This window comes from Lepidochelys kempii, chromosome 7 (assembly GCF_965140285.1).
Source record: "Lepidochelys kempii isolate rLepKem1 chromosome 7, rLepKem1.hap1, whole genome shotgun sequence".
Taxonomy (NCBI): Eukaryota; Metazoa; Chordata; order Testudines; family Cheloniidae; genus Lepidochelys; species Lepidochelys kempii.
In genome coordinates, this window is record NC_136386.1 from 38,835,504 (window position 1) to 38,859,182 (window position 23,679).

At 39.8% G+C, this 23,679-nt stretch overlaps 1 protein-coding gene across 6 annotated transcripts in view; it reads left to right on the top strand.

Annotated features, from left to right (window-relative positions):
* Window positions 1-23,679, top strand: part of VGLL4 (vestigial like family member 4) — a 161,599-nt gene that overhangs the window by 130,539 nt on the left and 7,381 nt on the right. For 5 of the 6 annotated variants that reach the window (XM_073352305.2, XM_078853690.1, XM_078853691.1 and 2 more), the window contains one exon: window positions 20,345-20,567. In XM_073352305.2, coding sequence (XP_073208406.1) covers window positions 20,345-20,567 — 223 coding nt within the window. Of the gene's footprint in view, window positions 1-5,309; window positions 5,399-20,344; window positions 20,568-23,679 lie in introns of those variants that run through there. The other variant, XM_073352307.1, reaches the window with a different exon arrangement.

The window sequence follows — 23,679 nt, forward strand, 5'->3', positions numbered from 1 at the left end:
TATGTGTAGAGCCCATGCTGTAGATATAAAGCCACCGTCCTGTGGCAGAACCCCATGAGAATGGCTGATACACACACAGCCACCCACTACAAGGAGGAATTCCATTGGGCACAGCTGCCACAGAGGGTGCATATTACACCCCCTGCATCAACTGCAGACATTTCAACCACAGTGTATTTCTAAAGTACTTTAGAGGGGCCATCTGTTTTTGTAACCCTTGTCCAATCTTGTGTGTGCCTGTGTCACTTGCTTGCTGAAATCATGAAGTAGGCATGTTTTCATCCTTGCCATGGGAGTATACCGTGGCAGTGAATGTGACTGAATCAGATTAGACCTGCAGCAGTACCATATATTTTATGACGGGTAGAACTTTTGTTCGTAGTTTGTCGTTAGCCCTAAGTAGGAGTGCCGGTGCATCCCCCCCATCACTTGACATCAGATGGAATGTATCCATCTGAACACCTGGGGACTGCAGAAGTAGTTTGATAGAAACTTGAGGTTGGCAGCAATTTGTTTTGGAATGGGTCTGGAGATATGTTCTCCCTACTTAGGTGTAACTCCCCATTTGCACTAAATAATACCCCGTAGGTAGGTTTTTGATTATTGAATGGTATGTACAGGTATATTTATTTCAACATCTGGGATAGAGGGAATGAGTCAAAACAGCCTGGAAACTCTGCCGTGTTCTATAAAATGTGTAATGGAATCCCTTTCCCTCAACACTAGACAACGATTTAATTTAACAAAGGTTGTAGTTTTTGGAGGAACTGATTTTCTGCTGCATGGGAAGTGAAGCATGGCTGGGACCTTCCAGCTGAGTATTTAAAATTCAGTACATGATATTCCAGAATGAAATGTCTGTCCTTCTTTTCAGCTTTGCAATGTATTGGGATGTACTAAGACCATTATCTGCCACTTGCTTTATGATCTGGAATAAATCATACCTATTAACTTCTCTGTAGGAGCCAGCTCCAAACTTTGTTATGCTTCTTTGGCTAAAATTAACTAGTAGGGGTGAAAGGGAAAAACCGATTCCCTTCCACCAGTATCTTGCAGCTTTTTCTATGAAATATGACAAGCTTGGAATCTTTTTTGTTTATTTTTCACACTTTCTACTCTCTAAATATCTCTCTATTATGTTACTTCTAAAAGCATTCTGTAACATATTATGGGTATTAAAATCCTTGCTGGATTGAAAGGTGCTTTGTTTTCTAATAAAATTTAAAGAGCCACGTCATTTTAAACCTAAAAGTGGAAAGTGCCACTGTTTTCTTATACTAAATCCCTGTGATTTTATAGAGAGTAATTAGGAAATTGATTTATGTAGGGCCTGCAAATGCCATACCTTTCCATGGAGTGGCAGGGGAAGTGTAACCTTCTTTATATTATCTTTTAAGGGAAAATTGGTTTATTGTTATGGTTCCTTCTGTTTAATTTTAAATGGATCTGGCTGTTGTGATGCAAGTATAACACTAATGAGGTGTTGTACCTTTAAGTAAAGGTCTCCGGCCTGACCTGTGTTGTGTGGGTTTCTTGTTTGTCAGGCTGGAGGCATTTTCTCATTTTCACAGTTCAGCTGAAAACAAAGGCCTCCTTATCCTTGCAGGGAGCTCTTAAGAGCTGACATCAGCCTTTTCCCAGCAGGCATCATTTCTGCCTTAAGAGTCCTTGCAGAGAGCTGGGAAGCCTGATAGCAATTTCTTTTCATGGCATTTTTTTTTTTTTTTTTGCCAGCTAACAAATCAAATGAGTAAATGCCCAGTGCACCGAGAGCTAAAGAGGTTGGAAAAAAGTGACACTGGTCAGTTTTTTACTTCTCTGCCTTTTACTAGGAACTCTCATGTGCATAGCTCTTCTCTGTATTTGCAGCATGAGGATGGTTGTGGCTGGCATTATACAGTAGGTAAAATCATTACAGTGTGGTGACTGTAAAAATGTTTTCCATCTTAGCAAACTGTAGGGAAAAATCAGTATATTTTGTGGTAAAATGAAGGTGTTAATTGATGATCTTGGTCTCTTTGGAAGGGTCATCTAGATTTTGTTTTACTGTTAAAGTTATACGTGAGTCTTACCATCTTAAAATATATTGGCGAGAGACTGTTGTTTTCTCTCTGCCTGTAGATTACTCCAGTTTAAAATTTAATATTTTTATTTTGGGACTTGACCATGATAAATACGTATAAATATTAAACGGTTTCCCCCTCTAACTCTTAGTTACAATTCATTCAGACGTGCAGCATTCAGATTGTTGTGGACATGAACTTGCATATGAAAATGTCGTCGTTCTGTTGCAGCTGTTCAGCACAGTTTTAAAAATTAATCTCTTACATAAGAATTGGCTTATCATAATAAGACAAAGCTCAGGTCTTCACACTTATAACTCTGCACATACAAATACCTTCTAAAATGTTAAGTTTGAGACCAAAGCAAGAAACTTCAGAGGGCAGGCTGCCACTCTGTTCTTCTATTGAAGGATTGTGTCATACATGGTTCATACAGCTACCTTGGATTTCTGCACTGCAGTTTGCAAGATCCCATTGGACACTGTAGATTTCTTACTATCGTAATCCTATGCATTTTCTCTTCTTTGTAGAGCCCTCAGTGGGAAATTACAGTGGTTTGTATATTTGCCTCCCTTTTCAACTCTTCTCAAAGCAGACTGGATTGAAGATGTCCTGATTTGCCCAGTCTGGTTACCTGGAAGTAGCTCAAAGCAGGAATTCAAGTGAGATCCTGAATTCTACAGGGCAGGGCAGGGCAGTGCTGGATCACCTGAAAGAAGGAAGTACTTCATGTTGCTTTCTAGCTATTCCTATTCTTTGCAGAAAAGAAGCATTGAGGGGCTCCACAGAGAATCATGTCCATTGTCTTTTTGATGCAGATGACATGGTAGCTTCAAGGGACCTTTGGGAAAGAGTAAAAAAGCATTAAAATGGAAACAGGGAGGCATGGGGAGCCCTAACTTGAACTCTGGGTTTTTGTTTAGTGTTTAAAAATATGTTGAGATCGTTATTTTAGGGTGATTAACCAGAATGTAAAAAGCAATCCAGAGCTACCAGAATTTATTTCCTAGTCTGAGGCTGCTTTTTGAAGTGTCTTAGAACCCAACTCAGCATTTTCAAATGGATCCTCTCAAATCTATAATTCTCCGGGCTCTCAGTGGCACTTTTACAGCATAGGTCATATTGATTAGAACTGGTTCACTCTTTTAAAGAGGCACCAATTTGTTCAAAAGACTACATGGCAGGAACAGGACAATTTGAAACCTAACGTGTTTCCCTTCACCTCACTTCTGCTGAATGAACAGAAAACCATAAACCAGATTTATTTTTCATGACTGCTAAGGCCCTTTCAATCTCTCCCCAAACTCTTCATCCCAAACTCCTGCCAAGAAATGCAGATTAACCTTTAATGAATAAATAACAAGTCCACCTTAACTGTGGTATTGTGCACTCTTAGTAGGAAAAGGCCCAGCATGTGGTAAGCTGTTTGATCAGTAATGGAGTCACTATCACAACCTCACAGAAGCCAAGGAAAGCATTTAAGAACATGCTTAAGTCCACCTGTGTTTAGGAAATCAATCAAGCATAGTCTTAAGTGCTTCCTGAGCAGGATGCTTTCCTGAATCAGGACCAGAATTTGGTCCACCTTCTGTCATGATTCAAAATCCTGATTGAGCCAGAGACTTGATCCTTTCAAACCTTGTCTGTGTACCACAAACCTTTACTCTCTGATATTATAGGCAATGATTGGTCAGTTTGAGTCTGTTCACTTGTAAGCAGAATGGGTTTGGGTTTGTTATCCAACTCCATAGGTTGCTTTTTATTTGGTGGTACTTTCCACCCATGGAGTGCCTCCCGTGGGAAGAGCACAAAACATTATCCAGACATTAGTGCTTTGTCCCACAACCGCCTTGTGAAGTAGGGAAGCATGGTACAGATGAGCAAATACAAATACAAAAAATAATTGACTTGCTTATGGTCACAGGGAAGTCTGTGGCAAGGTTGGGAAAAGAAGTTATCCCATATCTACACTGTGGTGAATTTTAGAGCCACCAACATATACCAGGTTTCAGAGTAGCAGCCGTGTTAGTCTGTATCCGTAAAAAGAACAGGAGTACTTGTGGCACCTTAGAGACTAACACATTTATTTGAGCATAAGCTTTCGTGAGCTACCGGAGCCTGATAGCTAACCAAGAGGCAAGGAAAGAACGAGTACACATTCAAAAACATACTCTAGATGTATATTATAAGCATATGAAAACACAAAGGTTTTGCATATTTGTTTCTCTTATTTTCATTTAACCATTTTCCCAGATGTTTCCTGCTGTTTGACAGATGTACCATTTACTAGAAGGTTGCACTCTTGAGAATTAGAATGTTATGGACACGGTTGCTATAGACAATGACTCTTTAAGGGCAGGATTTGGAATAAAAACTTACATTAACTTCTGGTTGAATAAGTAAATTTTTCTCCCCAGACTAAAAATGCTGGACTGGACAATCTCCTTTCATTTTCCTCTCATACTGTAATCTGCTACAAAAACATGCTAACTGGCTTTAACTCATTCCTTCCAAATTACTGAAGTGCTGACTTCCAACAAATGGTATTATTGCTTAGTGCTGAAAGGTGAAAAGTGTTCATTTGGCTGTTTCTAAGAGTTTATGATCCATCTTTACAATTCCAATAACCACTTTCAAGCATTTCCAGCAACGAATGTCCCTCTACCCTTTTAGTACCTAATCTGAAACTGGATACTCAGAAATTAAGAGAGAAAATCGACAGAGGGCAATTTAATCTATTACTTCTAGCACCACCAGTCTTATTTTTGACGTTTCCAAAGAACATTAACTTTGGGAGGAAAGCTGAGTTTTTTGTGTGTGTCTTATCTGGCCACCCTTTAGAAACCCGAGAGCCAGCTTCCTGAATAATAATGCCTTGAAGTCTGCTGTTTTGTTTCTTCAGAAGCCAAGAGGGTTCCTGCAGTGAATTTCACGAAGGAACTTCCTATCCTTTGTATTCCTTTTTTTAAAAAATGTAGAAACAAGTTCAAACAAACCTAATGCCTAGGAATAACAAACACATACGTGTCCTTTGTCTATGAAGCACATTTGTGCTGATGCATTTCATAATTATGCAAGAACTTAATTGTAAATAAACCCTCCAGTAATGTGTTAAACTTTCCCAAGAACTGTGTAGGGAACGTTTTATTTTCAACATGTGGGCAGACCCATGTACCTTGCACCACAGCTTTCCTGGGAGGACTCTTATTCTGACAAGGCTTCTGCCTGCCCAGCTTTTTTGTGCAGGAGACTGCTGCCAAGTTTGTGAGGCCCAAGGCTTTCTTGTGGGAGGACGCTGGGCTGTCTTCATGCTCTTTGGCAATGATTAAAGTGAGGTTAGTACCAAAAAACCCTTTCATTTTATTCCCTGATCCTTGCTTTTTCAAACCAGATGGCAACCCCATACTTTCAGCTGTACTTAATTTAAGCTGTGAGGCAGCAAGTGCTCTGCCGAGGTAGAGAGTCGATTAGTTGCTCAGGAGGGACAGAAGTGACTTCCTTCCCAACTGCACATCAGACCCATATTGCTAACACTGTAGTTTGCTTTACAGAGAGGCCAGAGCAATAACTGCAGCATTCAGTTGTTGATAACCAGTTCAGCTGGTGTTATAAGGGTTAATGTAACAGAGGCCATTGTTTCGCTAATTCATTGGAAGTAACAGTTTCAGGTTAAGCCTGACCTGTTAGTGCCATTCATGATTATCATGTGACAGTCTACAGACAGGTTTCAGAGTAACAGCCGTGTTAGTCTGTATCTGCAAAAAGAAAAGGAGTACTTGTGGCACCTTAGAGACTAACCAATTTATTTGAGCATAAGCTTTCGTCAGCTACAGCTCACTTCATCGGATGCATTCTTCTTAAACAGGTTGCTGATTTAGGAGTACACTGTGCTTTTCTTTTGAGCCATTATTTTGCCAACATTTCCTCCAAAGGGGGTGGGTATGTTTTTAGTTTAGTATTTATCCTTAAAGAAAATTACAAGGGAAATAAAAAGAACAGGAGTACTTGTGGCACCTTAGAGACTAACAAATTTATTAAAGCATAAGCTTTCATGAGCTACAGCTCACTTCATTGGATGCATACAACAATTGAAATCTAAAGGTTCTAACCTCAATTATTTGATCACTTTCCTCAGTGGAAATTTTGCTTGAATCCTGTTCTTTGTAGTTGCCTCAGTTCAGAATAGTTTAGAGAGATACCAGCTCCCATACTGTTTGATAGAAATTGAACCATCCTTTATATTTCCTACTGTGCTGTAAGTGAATTCTGCAACTTAAGAGTCCTCTCATTCTCCCATGGAAATTATAGTTTTTAAAATGCAGTAGACACTATTATATGCATAGGAAACTTGCATTCCTGCATACCAAATTTGCTTATTATTCAGGAATAATGTTCAGGAATTGGATTACACTTGCCCATTTCATCAGCTATTGAGTAGCTGTGTTTGCTTGCATTGGTTTGGGAGTTGAGTGCAGAATACCTGTGATAAATAATGGGATATGTGTGATTAACTCTGTGTACTTTGATAATAACTTTTCCTGAACTGTCTGGGGAAAGTCTCAGAATGAGAAAACAGAACACACGCTAATGATTGCTTCATGTATTCTTTAATGTGGCACAGATGTACGGTTACTGTTAATAATGGAGGAGTCAAATATTAAAGTGAAGTTAAAGTTAATTAATGTGTTCCTGCCAAAATCCTGCCCTTGGAGTCATTGTCTATAGAAACTGTGTCCATAGCCTGAATGTGTAAACTGTATGTAAACAATTTATTGCTTGTTTGTTTTACTATTAGCAGTGATAAGGCATGAAACTTCCTGATTCATATTGTCACAGGCTGCCAGTCAAAAACATTTTCAGCATTCATATGGATTATCATATTTTACTCAAAACTAAAATCCAAGCAATGAAAAGAAATTGATCACTTAATAAACACTTTTTGTTTTTGCTGGAGTTCTGCTGTTCTGACCAAGAAGCTTATGAAACTCAGAGGTTTCTCTATTAAGACATTTGTTGTGGGGTTAAGACATCCTTTGCTACTAGGCCATGTGAGCACTAAACACAGAATAATCTGCCAGTGTGGCTACTGCAGGTATAAGTATGGTGACCAATTTGCTTTTTCTTTTTCAATGTTTACTTACATCATTGCTGTGGAGAGTTTTACAAAATACAGACAAAGCCTTTTTGTGTTACTGAATGTTTCCATAGTCCTTCAGTAATTCAGTTTTCACTTGCAGTCACATATAACAATTAGCCTAGTATATGAGGTAAAAAAAGAATCTTATTCTCATGTTTGGTTCTGTATCAGTGTGATCCATATAGTCTTTCAGTTTCTAGTTTTGGAGTAAACGTGTGGTCTTAATATTGAACAGATTTTATCACATTTTAGTAAAAAGCTTATTCTTTATTTTATGAGATGGCCAGAGAGAGCTCATAGGCTACTGAACCAGTTGCTTTTAAAAATACATTAATATATAGCCTGTTCTTTTAGGACTATCTTTTAAATCTCTGTCCATAAGGGCTTGCATACTTTCTGAGCTGTCTCTTGTTCACACCAACTAATGCTACTCGCACATCTGGTGAATAGAGATTGTACTTGCTAAGAACTGGATGGTTCAGAGCTATTTTTCTGTGTTGTAAGAACTGTTAGTTTTAGGTTGAGATAAGAATCGCTATAATCTACTGCCAATAAATTTTGCTCAGTTACCAGATTTAGTACTTCAAAGGCAGTCAGTGGCCATGGTTTTCATACACCTGCTTTCCTATTCATGATCAAGTTCTTGTTTAATAAATTTGCCAAGTCCTGTTTGTTGTTACCTTTTGACCTTCCATAATATATGCTTCCACAAAGATTGGGACAAAAAAGGGCTTAGTCCTGCAGTGTTTTACCTGCATAAAAATTGAATAAACTCCCATAGACTTGAAAAGGCATTCTGTATGCTAAGGGAGTGGGCCCATAAACTGATTAGAATAAGCTCACTATCTTGGTGCATTACATTTGTATAAGTGGTTGTGTGAGGGTTGACAGTGGCTATGTTAGAGAAATTTTAGACCAAACTAGTGTAACTAAGGCTATATCTACACTAGAGAGCTTACAGCAGCACGGCTGTCCCAATGCAAGATCGCTTGTGTAGTTGCTCTATGCCGACGGGAGACAGCTCTCCCGTCGACATAATTAAACTTCCTCCAACGAGTGGTGGTAGCTATGTCAGCGGGAGAGTGTCTCCCACCGAAATAGTGCTGTACACACTGGAGCTTCTGTCGGTGTAATTTATATTGGTCAGGGGTTGGTTTTTTTCACACTCATGAGTGGCATAAGTTATACTGACAAAGATGCTAGTGTAGACAAAGCCTAAGAAAATATTAATGAGAGAAATAATCACTGTTTTTGGTGTCCATTAACAGCATTGTACAGAATTCTACTCTCTGGCTTTATTAACAGCAGCTTACCACACCAGGGTTCCCAGCTCCTCTAGAACAGATAACATACCTCCTGTCTTGGCAATGTGGAGCTCAGACTCATGCAGTTAATTTTACTGCAATCAGATACAGCACTGCTGTGTGTATTTTATATGTAAACTTGCTTCCTTGGATTGGCCAACAGTTTTCTCTGTGTGATCATAAGCTGTTTTACAGTAATTTCCAGTGACTTGGGGTAAAATGTCTGTTGCATGAGCCAAGAGTAAGACTTCAAAAGGATTTTAACGTGGCTGAATTATGAAAGATGGCCCATGACCCATGACGGGTAGAATGCAAGAGGAGATGCCTGCAGAAGGTATTTGTGAGGCATTGCATTTGTATACAGATTAATCATTTTACAGCTGTCCCTGGGGAACTCTCCAGTACCCCTCCGAGCTTCTAACTGCTTTTCTGCCTCTCGTTGCTCTTCCTGCGTGCCACTTACACATTCAGATTTTCTTCCCGTGTGGAGTTAGACAAACACCTGTCAGGGATGGTCTAGAAAGATAATACTTAGTCCTGCCATGAGTGCAGGGGACTGGAGTAGATGAACTCTCAAGGTCCCTTCCACCCCTACGATTCATGTGATAACTAGAAATTTCCAGCAAAACTTCATCCCCATCCCATCTCCCTGGCTCAGAGAGATGAAAGTCATGGCCAACTGTTGACTTCCATCTGGATGCAGTCTAAGTAACAGGGTTATGGGTATGGGTACTCTCCTGGAGGAGTCCTACATTTCAGGAAACTATCTGCAACAATGACCTACTGTATTCAGACACTTTTCCTCACTGATGTGATAATATTGAAATGCTATGTGATGGTACCATCCATGCTTCAGGAAGTGATCAAGAGTCAAACCATAGCTGCTTTTTGGTCCCCTTTTTATAGTGGAAAGAGGGCAGTACACCCCTACAACATCAAATTCTATCCAAGGCCTAAAACTAAATCCTCTTGCAAACTCTTCCATTACCTTTTGAATGAGTAGACTGGGAGCTTCCTTTCGAGATAGACTCTCTGTCAAGATAGGCTTTTTAATTGCAGTTCCTTCAGCAAACCTGGCAGCGCTCATTATTTCTGAAGCTCTTTCCCTGTTATTTCAAATTATTTTGGCATAATACACATATCCACACACCATAACATTACAGTATGTCCTAGAGAATCTCTAGCCATACTCTACAAGAATCAACAGAAAGCAAAATAATTTATCAACTAGTGGGACATAGTGCTTTACTTACTGTATATGGGAATGTCAGTACATGTAGCAAAAACATCCATTTAAAACATTTGTCAGTCTACCAGCACTTACTGAAGAGAAAGAAACAATATTTTCTATGATGAAATTAGAGTTGGGATCCACGATTGTGTCCATTGTTTTATTGTACCTTAGATTTGTATTTCAGCTTCTGTGCATTCTGCATTTCTTACATACTTTTTTTATGAATAGTAACTCATCATGAATAGGTAGCTCCTCATTCCTCCTGAAAGTGTTTTCTTATGGCATATATTGGCATTGGAAAACTCTTTACTGTTTTTTACAACTCATGGTAATCTGTTCTATTTTTGCTGTGAAATTATTCCCAAGGGAGATTAGGTTTGCATTTAAGTATCCAATTGGACATCATGATTCCAAACAGCTAATGAGCTGATTGTTTCAGTGAATAGATAAGAATAACCTGAAATAGCTGCTGCATTACAGGATGTCTAAGTAATATGAAAATACATGACAGAAAACACATTCACGTCTCAGTATTTTGACACTCCATATTTACATAGAAATGCACTGTTCACTAAAATGGCTACTGACATCCAATGGCGGCAACACAGGAAAAGTGTGCTAAGTACAAGTAATAGAAGGTAGAAACCATAAAATTCTGCTTCAGCAAAAAGGACACATCTGTCTTCCACAAACTTTCATTGATCCTTACCTCTAGCCTCATCTTTTTTGTATTCCATATTTTGTTTTTGGTTCAGTTCACTAATGTAATGGTCAAATCTCCGAAGTGAATCTGACATTCAAGATAGGAAAAATCTGATTGGCAGTCTAAGATAATCAAAGTTCTAGTCTGGAAAACTAAAATTTAATTATTGATTGCTGGACAAGCTTCTGGAGAGCACCTAAAAATGCTAGGTGCCTTTTATTGAGTGGTGTTTCCAGCCTGATGCTATAAAATGAAAATGAGCCACCTGCCTCTTTCCTTATAAATGGTTTTGAATTGGAGAAGAAATGGAAAATTTGCTGGCTACAGTTAAAGTCCATCTTTGTGTCCATTTGAGCCACAAACTGCACTTCTAGAAGAGTACACCAGTATAAATTCACTCTCCGAAAATGTGGCAAGAGGCAGAACTGCCACAGTGGTGCTACAAGAAAACCGTTGTGGAAGATCAGTAGTTAGTTTCAGGTTGGATGCGTTGGCCAGTACAGAACAGGGTTTTTAAATTCAGGGTAGATCAGCAGATTTTCCCCAAGGGAACAATATACAACAAAAATTACATTGTTCGCTAACAAAATAAAATTATCCTTCTCAGAAAACCAGTCTGAAGTTCAGATTCTGTTGGGTAGTGATGCTTTAAAAAAAAAAACCCACAAATTCCTAGACTGGTGTAAATTGCCTACTTTTGAGGCTTTTTAGGGTTGACTACTAAGCTGTGAAATGAAATAACAGGGAAGAATAAAGATGTTTAGAATTAAGGGGGGAAAAAAATCTCTGTAGCATGTTAGGGAAAACAGGAATGTGTATGGGCTACTAGCCATGCAAAGTAGACCTGGCTGTATTTTTCTATTCAGGCACAAAGAATGTTTGCTTATGTTAGCTGATTGTAGTGGTTCTTCTGATAATTAGGTTGGCATTTATAGTGCAACTTATCTAATTTTCCTTTTAATTAAAGGTTCTTAATTAGTGAGGAACAATGTTACACTTCCTCCTCCCCCCCCCCCAAGTTTTATTCATTAGTGAAATGGCACCGAGGTGCTCCTTTCCTCACCTGGCTATGTTTTAGGTGAAGTATGTAAATAGGTATATTTTGAAGAGGGTGGGGGGAATACAAGCTGCATTAATAACACTGTGGAAAGATATTTTCTACCAGTTGATCGGAATTCCTTAAATAATGTTTAACAGAAGCATTTGGGTTCTTTCAACACTCAAAAGATTGTGTGTGCAGTAGTAACCATTGAAATGTCAACATTTGTGCAGCATTACTACACAGTTACAAAAAGAAAAGGAGAACTTGTGGCACCTTAGGCTAACAAATTCATTTGATCATAAGCTTTCGTGAGCTACAGCTCACTTCCTCTGATGCATGCTATGCTCAAATAAATTTGTTAGTCTCTAAGATGCCACAAGTCCTCCTTTTCTTTTTGAGAATACAGACTAACACGGCTGCTACTCTGAAACAGTTACAATAGTTTCTTTTTTCTAATAGTGGTAATGTCATGTGACCGTTGTAATTGGTAGTAAATGCTGACTCTTTAATGGCAACCCCTGTGTGTTAGCAATTTGACTATCAAAGAAAGATGTTGAAACTTCCTGTCAAAACATTAAAATAATGTTTGAGTCTTGTGTCAAGGTATAGACATTGGTTTACTTTTAGCCATAGAATGCATAGTGCGTGTATAAGGAAGAACATCTTGGAAAGTAAATTAAAAAGCTGTGTAAGTGGAATCTTGTTCTTTCTGCGTGTGCCATATACTTTTATAGTACAACCATTTCAAGTAAAAACTTTTTCTGCCAAAGGGATTCTGGGACATTTGTGATTTCTCCAGTTGGAGATACAGTAACATTTTGGCATCCATTCCTTAAGAAACTGCATGCTGGAAGTCAGTGTAAGCAAAGCTGTCCCCTTCACTGGGCCTCTCTTTTCTCTTTTCCTTAAACAGTTGGCAGAGTTAGTCTGTTCCTCTAGGATGGGTGTGAATTACCACAGTTCTCTGCCAGTACACAGAGCAGCAGCAGCATTTAAAGGTTATACAATTCAAAAATCGTTGAGAACAATGTGGGGTAACTACCTTTGAATTGCTTAATGCACAGGACTGAAACATTGCTTTCAATTAGCAAACATTATTTAGAACCAAATTGAAGCAGACTTTCATCGAACAGTCAGGATGTGTGTGGTTTTGGTATGACATCGATCTAAGCACATGATGCTTGGTAAGCACTGGAGCCTTGGTTATGATTCACTGGGGAGAAACATGGAAAACAATGTCTGTTTTTAAGCACTGGGAAAAAGGACTGAAGATTTGAGCAATGTATAATTTTTCTATCTGGAAAGCAGATAGAAGGTTTCAGGGTGAGGGTGCTCTCTTTTAACCCTAACCCTAACCCATTCTGTCACTGAAATTTACACACACCAGGCCAGAACCTCAGCTTGAGTAAAGCAGAGTTGTTCCATTGTAATCAGTGATGCTACACCAGGGGCAGGCAAACTTTTTGGCCTGAGGGCCACATCGGGTTTCGGAAATTGTATGGAGGGCCGGTTAGGAGAGGCTGTGCCCTCGTTGCCTATCCGCCCGCCCTCCCTGCTTCTCACCCCCTGACGGGCCATCCAACCCCCCCGTTCCCTGACTGCCCCTCCAGAACCCCTGCCCCATCTACACACCCCCCGCTCCCTGACCCCTGGAACCCCTGCCCCTGACCGCCCCATCCAACTCCCCTTCCTTCCTGATTGTCCCCCCGGGACCCCTGCCCCCATTCCACCACCCCCCGTTCCCTGCCCTCTGACTGCCCCGACTCCATCCTGACCACCACCCCGAACTCCCCTGCCCTCGGTCCATCCTCCTCTGCTCCCTGACCGCACAGCACGGAGCACTGGTGGCTGGCGGCGCTGCAACCGCACCGCCCAGAGCGTTGTGCTGGTGTAGTGTAGTAAATTGCTCTCCGTAACTGCTACCAGTAGCACATTCCTACGCGGAGCAGCTTAATACACTCCACCAGCAGCATGGTGTGCTGAGGCTGCGGGGGAGGGGGAACAGTGGGGGAGGGTCCGGGGGCTAGTCTCCTGGGCCAGGAGCCCAGGGGCTGGGCAGGAGAGTCCTGTGAGCCGGATGTGGCCCATGGGCCGTAGTTTGCTCACCTCTGTGCTACACTGAGACCAGCTGAGGATTTGACCCATAATAATTTTGTAAGGGGTGGAGAGGCTTGGAGACAGTGAGGGATTCTGTGCTTGGTCAATTAAATAGTGTCATTCATTATGCATTACAAATCTTTAGCTTTCAAAGATAGCCAGCAATTACCCCTACTAGTTTAAGAAGCCTGGATATACAGAACTACTTCATTTTGGTGAAATACAATTATCTTCAGACATGGAAGCAATTCTGATGGCCCCTTTGGCAAGAGCATTAAGTATCTAAACAAGCATAGAGCAGTTTTCCAAAACATAATTTAAATGGGAGTAAAAAAAATCAAAAGAAATAAATACAATATTCATTGAATACTATTTTCGTGTAACTTATTAGAATAATTGTTTTCATACTATTAGTGTAAACATTGCTTGTAAGCAACAACAAAACAACTATTTCCTGTATAAGATGTTTCTGCTTGTGCTACTAAACTTTACAAATGAAGTGAAATTTAAGCTTTCCAAATTTTGAAACATCTTTGAGTTACCAGTAATGAGAATATCAAGCCCATTTTCTTTCTAGTTTCATAACTGGAAGTGTTTTCAGTTGCACAAATACATTGTGAATGTAAATTTTTCAAAATATATATATTTAAAATTACATAATAGTAATGTGAAGGGGTTTGATTCATTCCCTGTACTAATATCAATAAAGCTAATCTTGTATTCAGATCAAGTATATGAACAGTCACCATACCAATGGAATCTAAGAGATCTATATGGTTAGATAGTTTTTTTTTTCCTGCCATAAGTTTAATTTAAAGTTGCTAAAATTTAGTGTAAATCAAGATCTGAAGAAATCTTTTTGTGAAGAATGGGAATTGTGTAGTGACTAACCCTAAAAAGAAAAAAATATTTCCAAAGACTGTTAAACAAGAGAGTTGTGAGTGCAAGCACTCGTGACAATTTTGGGGGTATTGATCTCTGTAGAGGAGACCGAAGGAGCACTGAATAAGATGAAGAATGGTAAGGCAGCTGGCAAAGACAAGATAACTGTTAATAAGATCACGCAGTTGGAGATACTGAAATAAAGCAGTTTCACAGATTACTGTGTGTTTGCTGGGATCAAGCTAGGATACCAGATGACCTGAGAACGGGATTGATTGTGCTTCTTTAGAAGGGAAAGGGTGGTGCAAATGATCCAAATGCCTATCGGGGCATCATCACGTTAAGTCAGGCTCTGAAAGTCCTTGAGAGAGTTTTGAAAGCCAAGGTTGAGGTTCAAGGAGGAGGAGAATATAGGAGAGGAACAATGTGGCTTTAGGAAGTGAAGGAGTACTAATATTTGCCATGAGACAGAAGTTTGATAGAATGATAAATGGAGGGCTTAACTGCTATGCAACATTAATTGATCTTGCAAAAGCATTTGACTTGGTTCTATCGGAGCTGGTTTTTAGAGTATTGAGATGGATGGGAGGGGACTACAAGTAGAGATGATTGAGGAACTGTATCAAGGGTCAAGAGCTAAGGTGGTAGGTACCAATACATGGAATTTCGGACGATTTTGAGGTGACCGGCATTGAGACAAGGCAGTGTACTCAGCTTCTCTTCATCTTAGTTATGGCGTTAATTTGTAGGAGAACGGAGCTTGTGGAGATGCAGAGAAAACAAATGTATGTTGACGATCTGGCCTCGATGGCTGAAAAGAGGAACTGGTAAATATGATATCAAAGTGGGCATCTGTGTTTTTAAAGATCATGGTTTAAAGGCAGACACAAAGAAAACTGAAGTTATGCAAGTAGGGAAGGTGGTAGAAGACCTGTTCATTGAAGTTTCAGGAAAGAAGCTGAATCAGAAGAATGAATTTGTTTGCTTGGGAAGTATTCTTAGTGCCACCGGAGAGCGATCTGGAGAACTGAAATTGAGCATGGGTGGCAGTGAAAAAGCTGGCAAGAGTACTTGTTGGACTGGCAATTAGGTAACAAACTGAAAAGAAAAGTGTATGCTGTGTGTGTTTGTCCATGCTTGCTCCATGGAGACAGTTGGTCTTAAGGAGATGGAAGAAAAGAAGATTTAGGTAGTAGAAAATAATACATAAATGGAGAATGGCAGACAAGCAGAGAGTAAACAGAGTGCACCTGAAAAAAATTGGGCAGGGGGAGAGATGAACTTTGGACTCTTAGTGATAGGCTGGTGAGCACACATTTGCGGTGGGCTGGACGTGCGATAAGGATGGGAGAAGAATGACCAACAAAGAAAGCATGGGAGGAAGAAGACAGCAAGAATGGACATGAAGGACCAAGGATATGATGGAAAGACTTTGTCAAGAGATGTTTGAGGAGAAATAGACTGGAACTCCAAGACCTAAGAACCCATACCATGGACCAGAAGGAGCAGCGAAAAATCATGGGCACCTCTGATCCTGTGAAAAAGGAGTTGAGAAGATAAGTGAAGTGAAGAATTTAGTGTTAATCTTAATCCTGGGAGTACTGAAATGGAAGTATACTCTAGCCTGTGTAGTGCTCTTGTGTTACTAGTCTGTGTGGTACTTAAAGATCTGTGCTGGACTCAAACAAAAATGGTGAATTTCCTCTGTAAAACTAGAAGTAGCAAAAATTTCTCATCGTTGTCAGTGCTGCATAGATTTTCATGTGAATTACTTAAGAAAAGTATTTTTAAATACAATGGGCCAAAGCATACCCTGCCCAGAGGTGATCATCCTCACAGTGTGAGAAGGGGATGTGGGTCCACAGAGGGGCATGAGGCATGGCTTTCCTCTCTGTCTGGATATCCCAATATTCTCAGGCCAGTCTCTGTGCTGCTGTTTCTTGCTCCTCATAGTCCCCCATAAATCCTGCCTGACAGCAAGGCTCATTCTGGAGCCATGCTACCTACCAATTTCTCACCATTTATGGCTGTGCATTATCTCCGTGCCCAAGAGGGGTAGAAGGAGTGGAGCAGGTGCAGACACTTAAAGGAGCAGAATTTAACTCCGGCAGACATTTCCTATGGAAATTTTGTAGAGTTGTTATCCACATATAGCAGATGCTCCCAATTCCATCCCCACCTTTCCTATTTCTCCCCCAAGCCTGTGGAGGTCCTCATCATAGGGAGGGATAATGCCACATTGGTTTTGCTCCCTTTCCTCACTTGGAGTGGAATTTAGCAATACTTACTTACCCTCCAAGTCTGTAGCCTATGGCCCACCACCTCTGGACAGGTTTTTCTGTTGGAATCCTGTATAAATGGGTATGAAGTTCTATAGAAACATACAGACAGGAAGTTATATATGTTAAATATGTTTGTTTGCATTTAAGCTTTATATAAAATGAATAGAAATATATATGCTATTTGAGTTGCATGTAAATATATGGAAAAACCTGACATTTTTGAGTTTCCTATAACTGGTCAAGTTTTGCCATTTTGATCAGCAAATTCAATATTCTGGCATGGAAATCCCAAACATTGGGCAAAACTGTGAACCTACAGTTCCATTTTCACAGCAGAAACAGCTCTTTGTGGTGAAGAGACTTCTGCCTTTGAGAATTGATGTGTCTTCATTACACAGACAAATAAAATCTAGGGGATATAATATTGTATTCTCTTCAGCCAGTGAAAATCTGAATTTATCAGCAGGAAGAATTTGGTTTTGTACCAAGCAACGCTAATACTTCAAACTGTACTAGACCATATAGGCTTTAGTTGTGATCATACACCCAAGTGTAGCCTTTCTGGTTTGCAGCTGTGGATGGTATTGTGCTGCAGCAGGAAAAATTATCCCTCTCTGTTGGCATCTAACGTTAGAGATTTTCCTTAAATTTGAAAATAATGTAGGGCCAAATTCTGTTTACACTGATCACATAAGTAATTTCACTGGTTTAAATGTATTGTTGTGGTTCAAAGGGACTATTTTATGTGAGCAAGGCAATTAGAGGTTAGCTCATAATTTGTATTTAGACTTAATCTGTTTTTAAGAACGTGTTTTAATGTAATGATTTATTGACGAGACCATTTCATTGCTATTGCCCAGGTTTAACTCATTACATTGATTTTTTTTTTTTGAACAAAAAAATCTCATTAAGTGGAGACTTTGTATAAGGTTCAGTGTTTAAACTTTTCAGACAGAAGGAAAGATCATAGCTTGTTTGTGTTGTGCATTCAGTGGTCATTTTCAGTACTGTATTTTAAGAGCAGTTTACTGTACTTCAAATATAGAAACTGCTATGCTTCCCATCCAGTCTCTACTCATACCAGTCACTAGCTCAGTATAATCCAATCCAAAACGTCTTTCTTTAGAATGCTGATATTGCAGACTGTCTTGTGTACTGAAATGTTACTAGGCTGGCAAAGCCATAGACCAAAGCACACAAACACAGACCTATAAGAATACATTTCCCAGTGTGTTGTGTACTGCTTTCTATGATGAGATCTCTTAAGTATTTGGTTATAAGGGCAGCAGTAGCCGGTTGCTCCTTTACACTGTGTCCGAATGCAAGGAAGAATTGGTGCTGAAGTCGCTAATCATATTCTCACCAGGAATCCCATTCTTTCATGGAAAAAGTACAACAGCCTTTTTCAACCAAATGAGGCCCTAGAGCCAATATCTAGCTTCATCATCAATCACAGTTAGGTCAGTATAAATACAGAAAGTTTAGAAGGAAAAAAAATTTTCATTTCTTAACATAGATGGATGCTGCAGTCCATTAAGAGGTGGCTGATACCCTTCTCCTTCTCTTTCTCTCTTCCCCTCGTCCCTCCTATACTTTAAATATTATATGTTAAATATTCCAGAGGAGTAATCAGCCATCTTTTACTGGCACACATGTGAACAAAAGGTAGCCACAGTTCAGAACAATAATGTAAATCTAAGTGTAGTTTTGATTCTGAATACTATGGAGAAGTTGGCGTCAAAACAGAGTTATTAAATACCTCTATACAAACTAAAATATAAAAAAAATCCTATATAAAAACAGGTAGAGGGGTAAGTCAAGTAAAGGTTACCCTCTCACGTAAATCTTGCATTTTTATTTCTATTAGATTTTGTGTAAGAAGGCTGGCTAAATTGCTTGTTAGCGGGTCTCAGGATTCCTTATTTGCATCTGTTTACAATTGTTATGTGGGATTTTAACTTTCAGTTTCTCAATTGTTAGCTTCCCTTTTCCTGCTAGCTCTAACCATACCAGACCTCTAGAAGATGCAGTGGCTTCTTGTACTGGTCAGTTGTTTCAGCATTGAATAATAATGTTCACATCTTGATTTTGGCATAATCTCACCATTATGGTAAAAGCTGTTTTCTCTCTTTCCCCACCCCTCGCAGCCCCAACCCTCCAGTCATACCAGCATTTCTGCAAAGTCTCTCTTGTGTATTATTTTGTTATGATTGGGTAAGACAAAGTTTTTAAATGGATTTATTTAATAAGTATCCCTGTTGAGTATCTGGCAGTCTTGTTCCATAAGATCTGCTCTTGCTCTAAGTTTTTCTCCTGCCTTTTCATAAAGCCACTTTTCTCTTTTAACTCTCTTTCATCCCTGGTATGAACTTGATGTGCCAGAACCACAGTACAGGGCTTTTGATAAAGTTTAACCTTTAAAATACTGATCTTTCCAGAATGCCAATCAAACAAATGCTTATGTGGATGTGTGATTATGTCCTACTGTATGTCATAATTCATCAAGTTGAAAGCGCAATTCTCTCTCTCACATTAGTTTCCTTTTGAATGGTTTGTCTGTTTAGCAACTTCCCCTGATGAATAGCAAATACACATCTATTAAGCAAAAGAAGATACAAAATCATTTATTTGTAAAGTGCAATAAATGTTGAAGTCTTAATTACGTGAGTGAATCTGTTGAGGAGACAATTCACCAGTTGGTTGTAATTAATCTTCTGTGGGAACTGCTCTTGCTAATTAAAGAAACGTGGTGAAAGAAAATACAACCATTTGAGACAGAAATAAACAATGGATGCTGCTCTTTAAATGTTCCATGTTTCAACAACCCCACTACCTCCAGCGGAGTTACTTCTGATGTTAATTAGGTGGCCCTAAGGTAATCTACACTTATGGCAGCATGCAGAGTACACACACTGCATACCCCAGCTAGCACAGATCTAAATGGCAGTGTGGATGGTGAGGCACTGCTTAGGTGAGTAAACTGCCCTACATGCCTGAATCCCCAGGGTATATATACCGTATATGGCTCTTTACACAATCAACCAGTGCCCCAGTGTCTACTCTATTGTTTTTAGCAGTGTAGTGTCCGGCTGCTGGAGCGTTTGCCCACTGCAGAGAACGGCAGTGATTGATACATGTTCTTTCCATACACTTCAGCATTGCTTAAGGAAAGCTATTGCTAGGAGGTGGGGAAGGGGAGTAGACTTTATAGGATTCTAAATTGGTAGGTTTCTGGCCTTAAAGTATGATCAGTAGCCAGAATATGGCTCAATTCTTAAAGCATTAAATAAGTATCAGGAAATCTAGGGGAAAATGCGACACTATCTCCTGACAGAGCTTGGAAGCATAAATCACTCTTTAATAAAAGTGTGTGTTTTACAGGAGATGGTGGGATGGACAGGGGATGGGTTGATCTATTTTATACCTTATCGCGAAGAATTGAGCAGCACACGTCTCTTGGTGTTTTTGAAAAGGCCTCTGTCTTGCAAATGTCATTTCAGCTGTATAGGAGTGCAGGGCACTTCCCAGAGTTATGTGATGTGGTTTTATGAAATGGTGGTAACAAAACAATTGACTGCCTTTTTCTTTTTAAACTGCTAGAAACAAGACTGCCAATGGGGATTATCGAAAGGAGCACAGAGACAGGAGTCGCAGTCCAATAGAACGGGCTGCTGCCCCAACAATGAGCCTTCATGCCAATCACATGTATGCCTCAATCCCAAGCTTGACCATGGATCAACCTCTAGCACTGACCAAAAACAGCATGGATGCAACGCGAACAGTCAGCATGACACCTGCGCTGACTTCTGTGGAACGGCAGCAGGTACTTGTCTTCTAGATGGATAAGACTCTCTGGGTTGTTGTAGGAAACCTTGCTGTACACACATGTATGACTTCCCAGACATAAGCAAAGTATGTTATGAATTACAATAGGTAGGCAACAATACTGTTCAGGCAAAACATGGTTGGTTGTCGGGTTTTTTATTTATTTATTTTATTTTATTTTTAAGTTTCACAGTTAATTTTGTTAAGATTCAATGTGTTCCATGAGATAAATGGCTGGCTGTTTGAAAGCAAATCGCTTCCCTAAACTCTCTTCCATTCACCCACATATTTTATATTTTGATAAGCTTGTAAGTGCATGTGTTTGAATTAGAGATGCAAACTTATTGAGTGATCTGATTCACTGTGTTCAAATAATAGTTTGCAGGGCTCTTAATAGCCCTAGATAAAACTGATCAACTCAAAAGCACTAAGGGCGCTCCACTCTCTTTGAGGATGCCTATGTGCCTTTGAAAATCTCTCTGCTGTGGCTATACTGAAGAGGGGAAGGAAAGGAAAGAAACATGAAAAGAAGAGGAAGAGGCTGGAATAACATACAACTCTGTAACCCAATGAGATACAGATTGCTGAAAGGCTCTTCTCATCACTGAATTAAAGCCCCACCCTGAATGCAGAAAGTCATTGAACAAATTTAATCAGCGTGAAAAGGTTTATGTGTGGAACTAATGACACCATCTTCTCTGTACATAGTATGTTGTGCCATTGTCTAATACTGTTCCCCAACTATTATTGGAGATCTCTTTCTTCTCCATAATGGCTTTACTTTCCACCCCATGCCACATAAAGGAGAAGGCATGAAGCAGGTAGGTCACGCAGTGACACACACTTGCACAAGCACGGAATTCTAGTTCTGTCGTTGTTCTTTGTCAGTTTGGGAGCAACATCTTCTTTTAAAGAATCCCTGCATTGTGAAGAGAGGTGGATTTTCATGCATGCTACATAATAATCCCTCTCTTTTATATGTCAAAGCCACTTTCACCCCAACACCATAGCCCTTCTCTCAAGTGGGAATCAAAAGCCTCTATCTTGTTCAGCCAATGACTTATTAAAAGTTGTACCGTAGTGAGTTGTGGCTAGCTGCAGCATGGGAACATAAGCTGGCACATGTACCCAGCCATTCCTTGCTCCCCTATCATGATTTATTGCAAAGAGTAAATCCATATATGTGAATGAATCTTTCAGTGGGGAACATTTCCACTACAACTTACAAATAAGCTTTTGGCTGGATGACCAGCTCATATTTTATGGTCGGTGCGGTGGTTTTTCTCTTCTCCCTTTTGTAGACTGGCACTGCAGTTCTTTCTCGACAGCTTTTGTGCAGGCATCCAACCAGGGCTGTTATTTTTAAAGTCTTGCTGTGTGGAAATGGCCTGACTGTCCCTAGGTTTGCCGCTATCTTGTATAACTCAATGTGCAGATTCTACAGCTATTGTTCTATGTACAACAGTTCTTCTCTGCCTCTTAACAGTTTGTTCAGTGATGACAGAGAAGGAAGGGACAGGCTTCCATTGACGACACTGGTTCTCTTTGATAATATCACTCTTGTTTCTCAACCTGGCAGCCAGCACTGACATACTCTGCTGTTTCTTATGAGGTGTTTGTACTGGATAATACCCAAGCACGCTGGCCAGATTTTTGTTTTGTTATCTTTGACATTTTGAGCTTAGTTGCAATCTAGTGTCTTGGGGAAATGGGATGGTGAGGTGAGGCGAGTCCTTGCTAAGATTACAGTATAGAAACTGTGTATGGAAAATAGCAATAGGAGGCTGTGGCTTGATTACACCTTAACCAAGTTCATACAACTGTAATACATGCTCACGTTTCTGTATCTGCTTCTGTGTCTAATGTGGCTATAGAAACACAGGTTTTGGCCAGTGAGGTTCAGCAACTGTAGTCACTATGTTACTAATTCCTCTGTACTTCTCATTTTAATATATTCACAGTGGTAATAGGCAGTGCAAGCACAGGCATTCTTGTGAAGTCTGGAAAAGATGCAGAAAGAAAACTCATTCACCCATAAATCCATTCTTAAACTCATGTAGCCATATATAGATTTTTCTGCATATGTATAAAATACAGTTTTTTGGAGAAATATCATCTTAGGCAAGGTGAAGAAACACAGTACTGCCAACTATGCAGCATGTAAAATGAAATCTGTGTCCACTGTGCCTTGCGTACAAAGGAGTCAAGTAACTGAAGCTTTCCCCCCTGCTATCAATGCAGTAGGATGTGAATGGACATTTTAGCTCATTATGTCTAGAAAAATAGTGAAAAAAATAATATTGCTTTGCTTTATGTAGCTGGCATTTGACTCAGAGAAAGTCTTACTTTGATCTCGCAGTGAAATGAAATCTCTGTTCAGTGTGCCTAAACTGAACGTATTTTAAACAATGAAAGCCATTCCCTCCCCTGGTATTTCTCTTTTCCACTGACTTTCTGTTGAGGATAGGTTTAGTACAGTTTGCAGATCGACTGATTGAGAGTGAGGCATGAACTGAAAATTATTTGCCAACTGCGCTGATTCAGGCAAGCCAAGTCATGTGCTCCAGAAATGCGGTATTCATGTAAGTTGGGCATAGCAAAATGAACTTGCATCATAAAATATACCAAAAGTTTTAAGCAAAAATATTTTAAAGTGTGTGTGTTTTTCATCACACCTTTCTTCAGGCAGCCACCTAGAGAAACCAGGACCATTCCTTTGCATAAGGCCCCCCCCCCCCCCTTCCCACTGAATGTTAAACTGAAATGACTCAGTACTTCAGAAATGGACCAGTTTGAAGTTTTTAATAATGGTGTTACCAGGGTTGCCCAGTGACAACAGTTTTGGGGAATTGCATGCGTTTTTGGAAGTGGAGAAAGGGTGTTGCTTATGAGGCAGTGCTGGAAAGCCACAGCAACAGAAGAGGTATGGCTTCTTGAGCCAGAGAAACTTTTCCGAGCCATTTTGGTCTATTTCTGTTCCACTGTTTTCAGGACTCCGATATCGCTTGGAGTTTTTTTCTACTCTTCATGCTTTACATCAATATAGGGAGTAATGCACAGGATTGAGAATTCATGATTCTGGGCGAGTAATTCAGCTGATTTTATTGCCT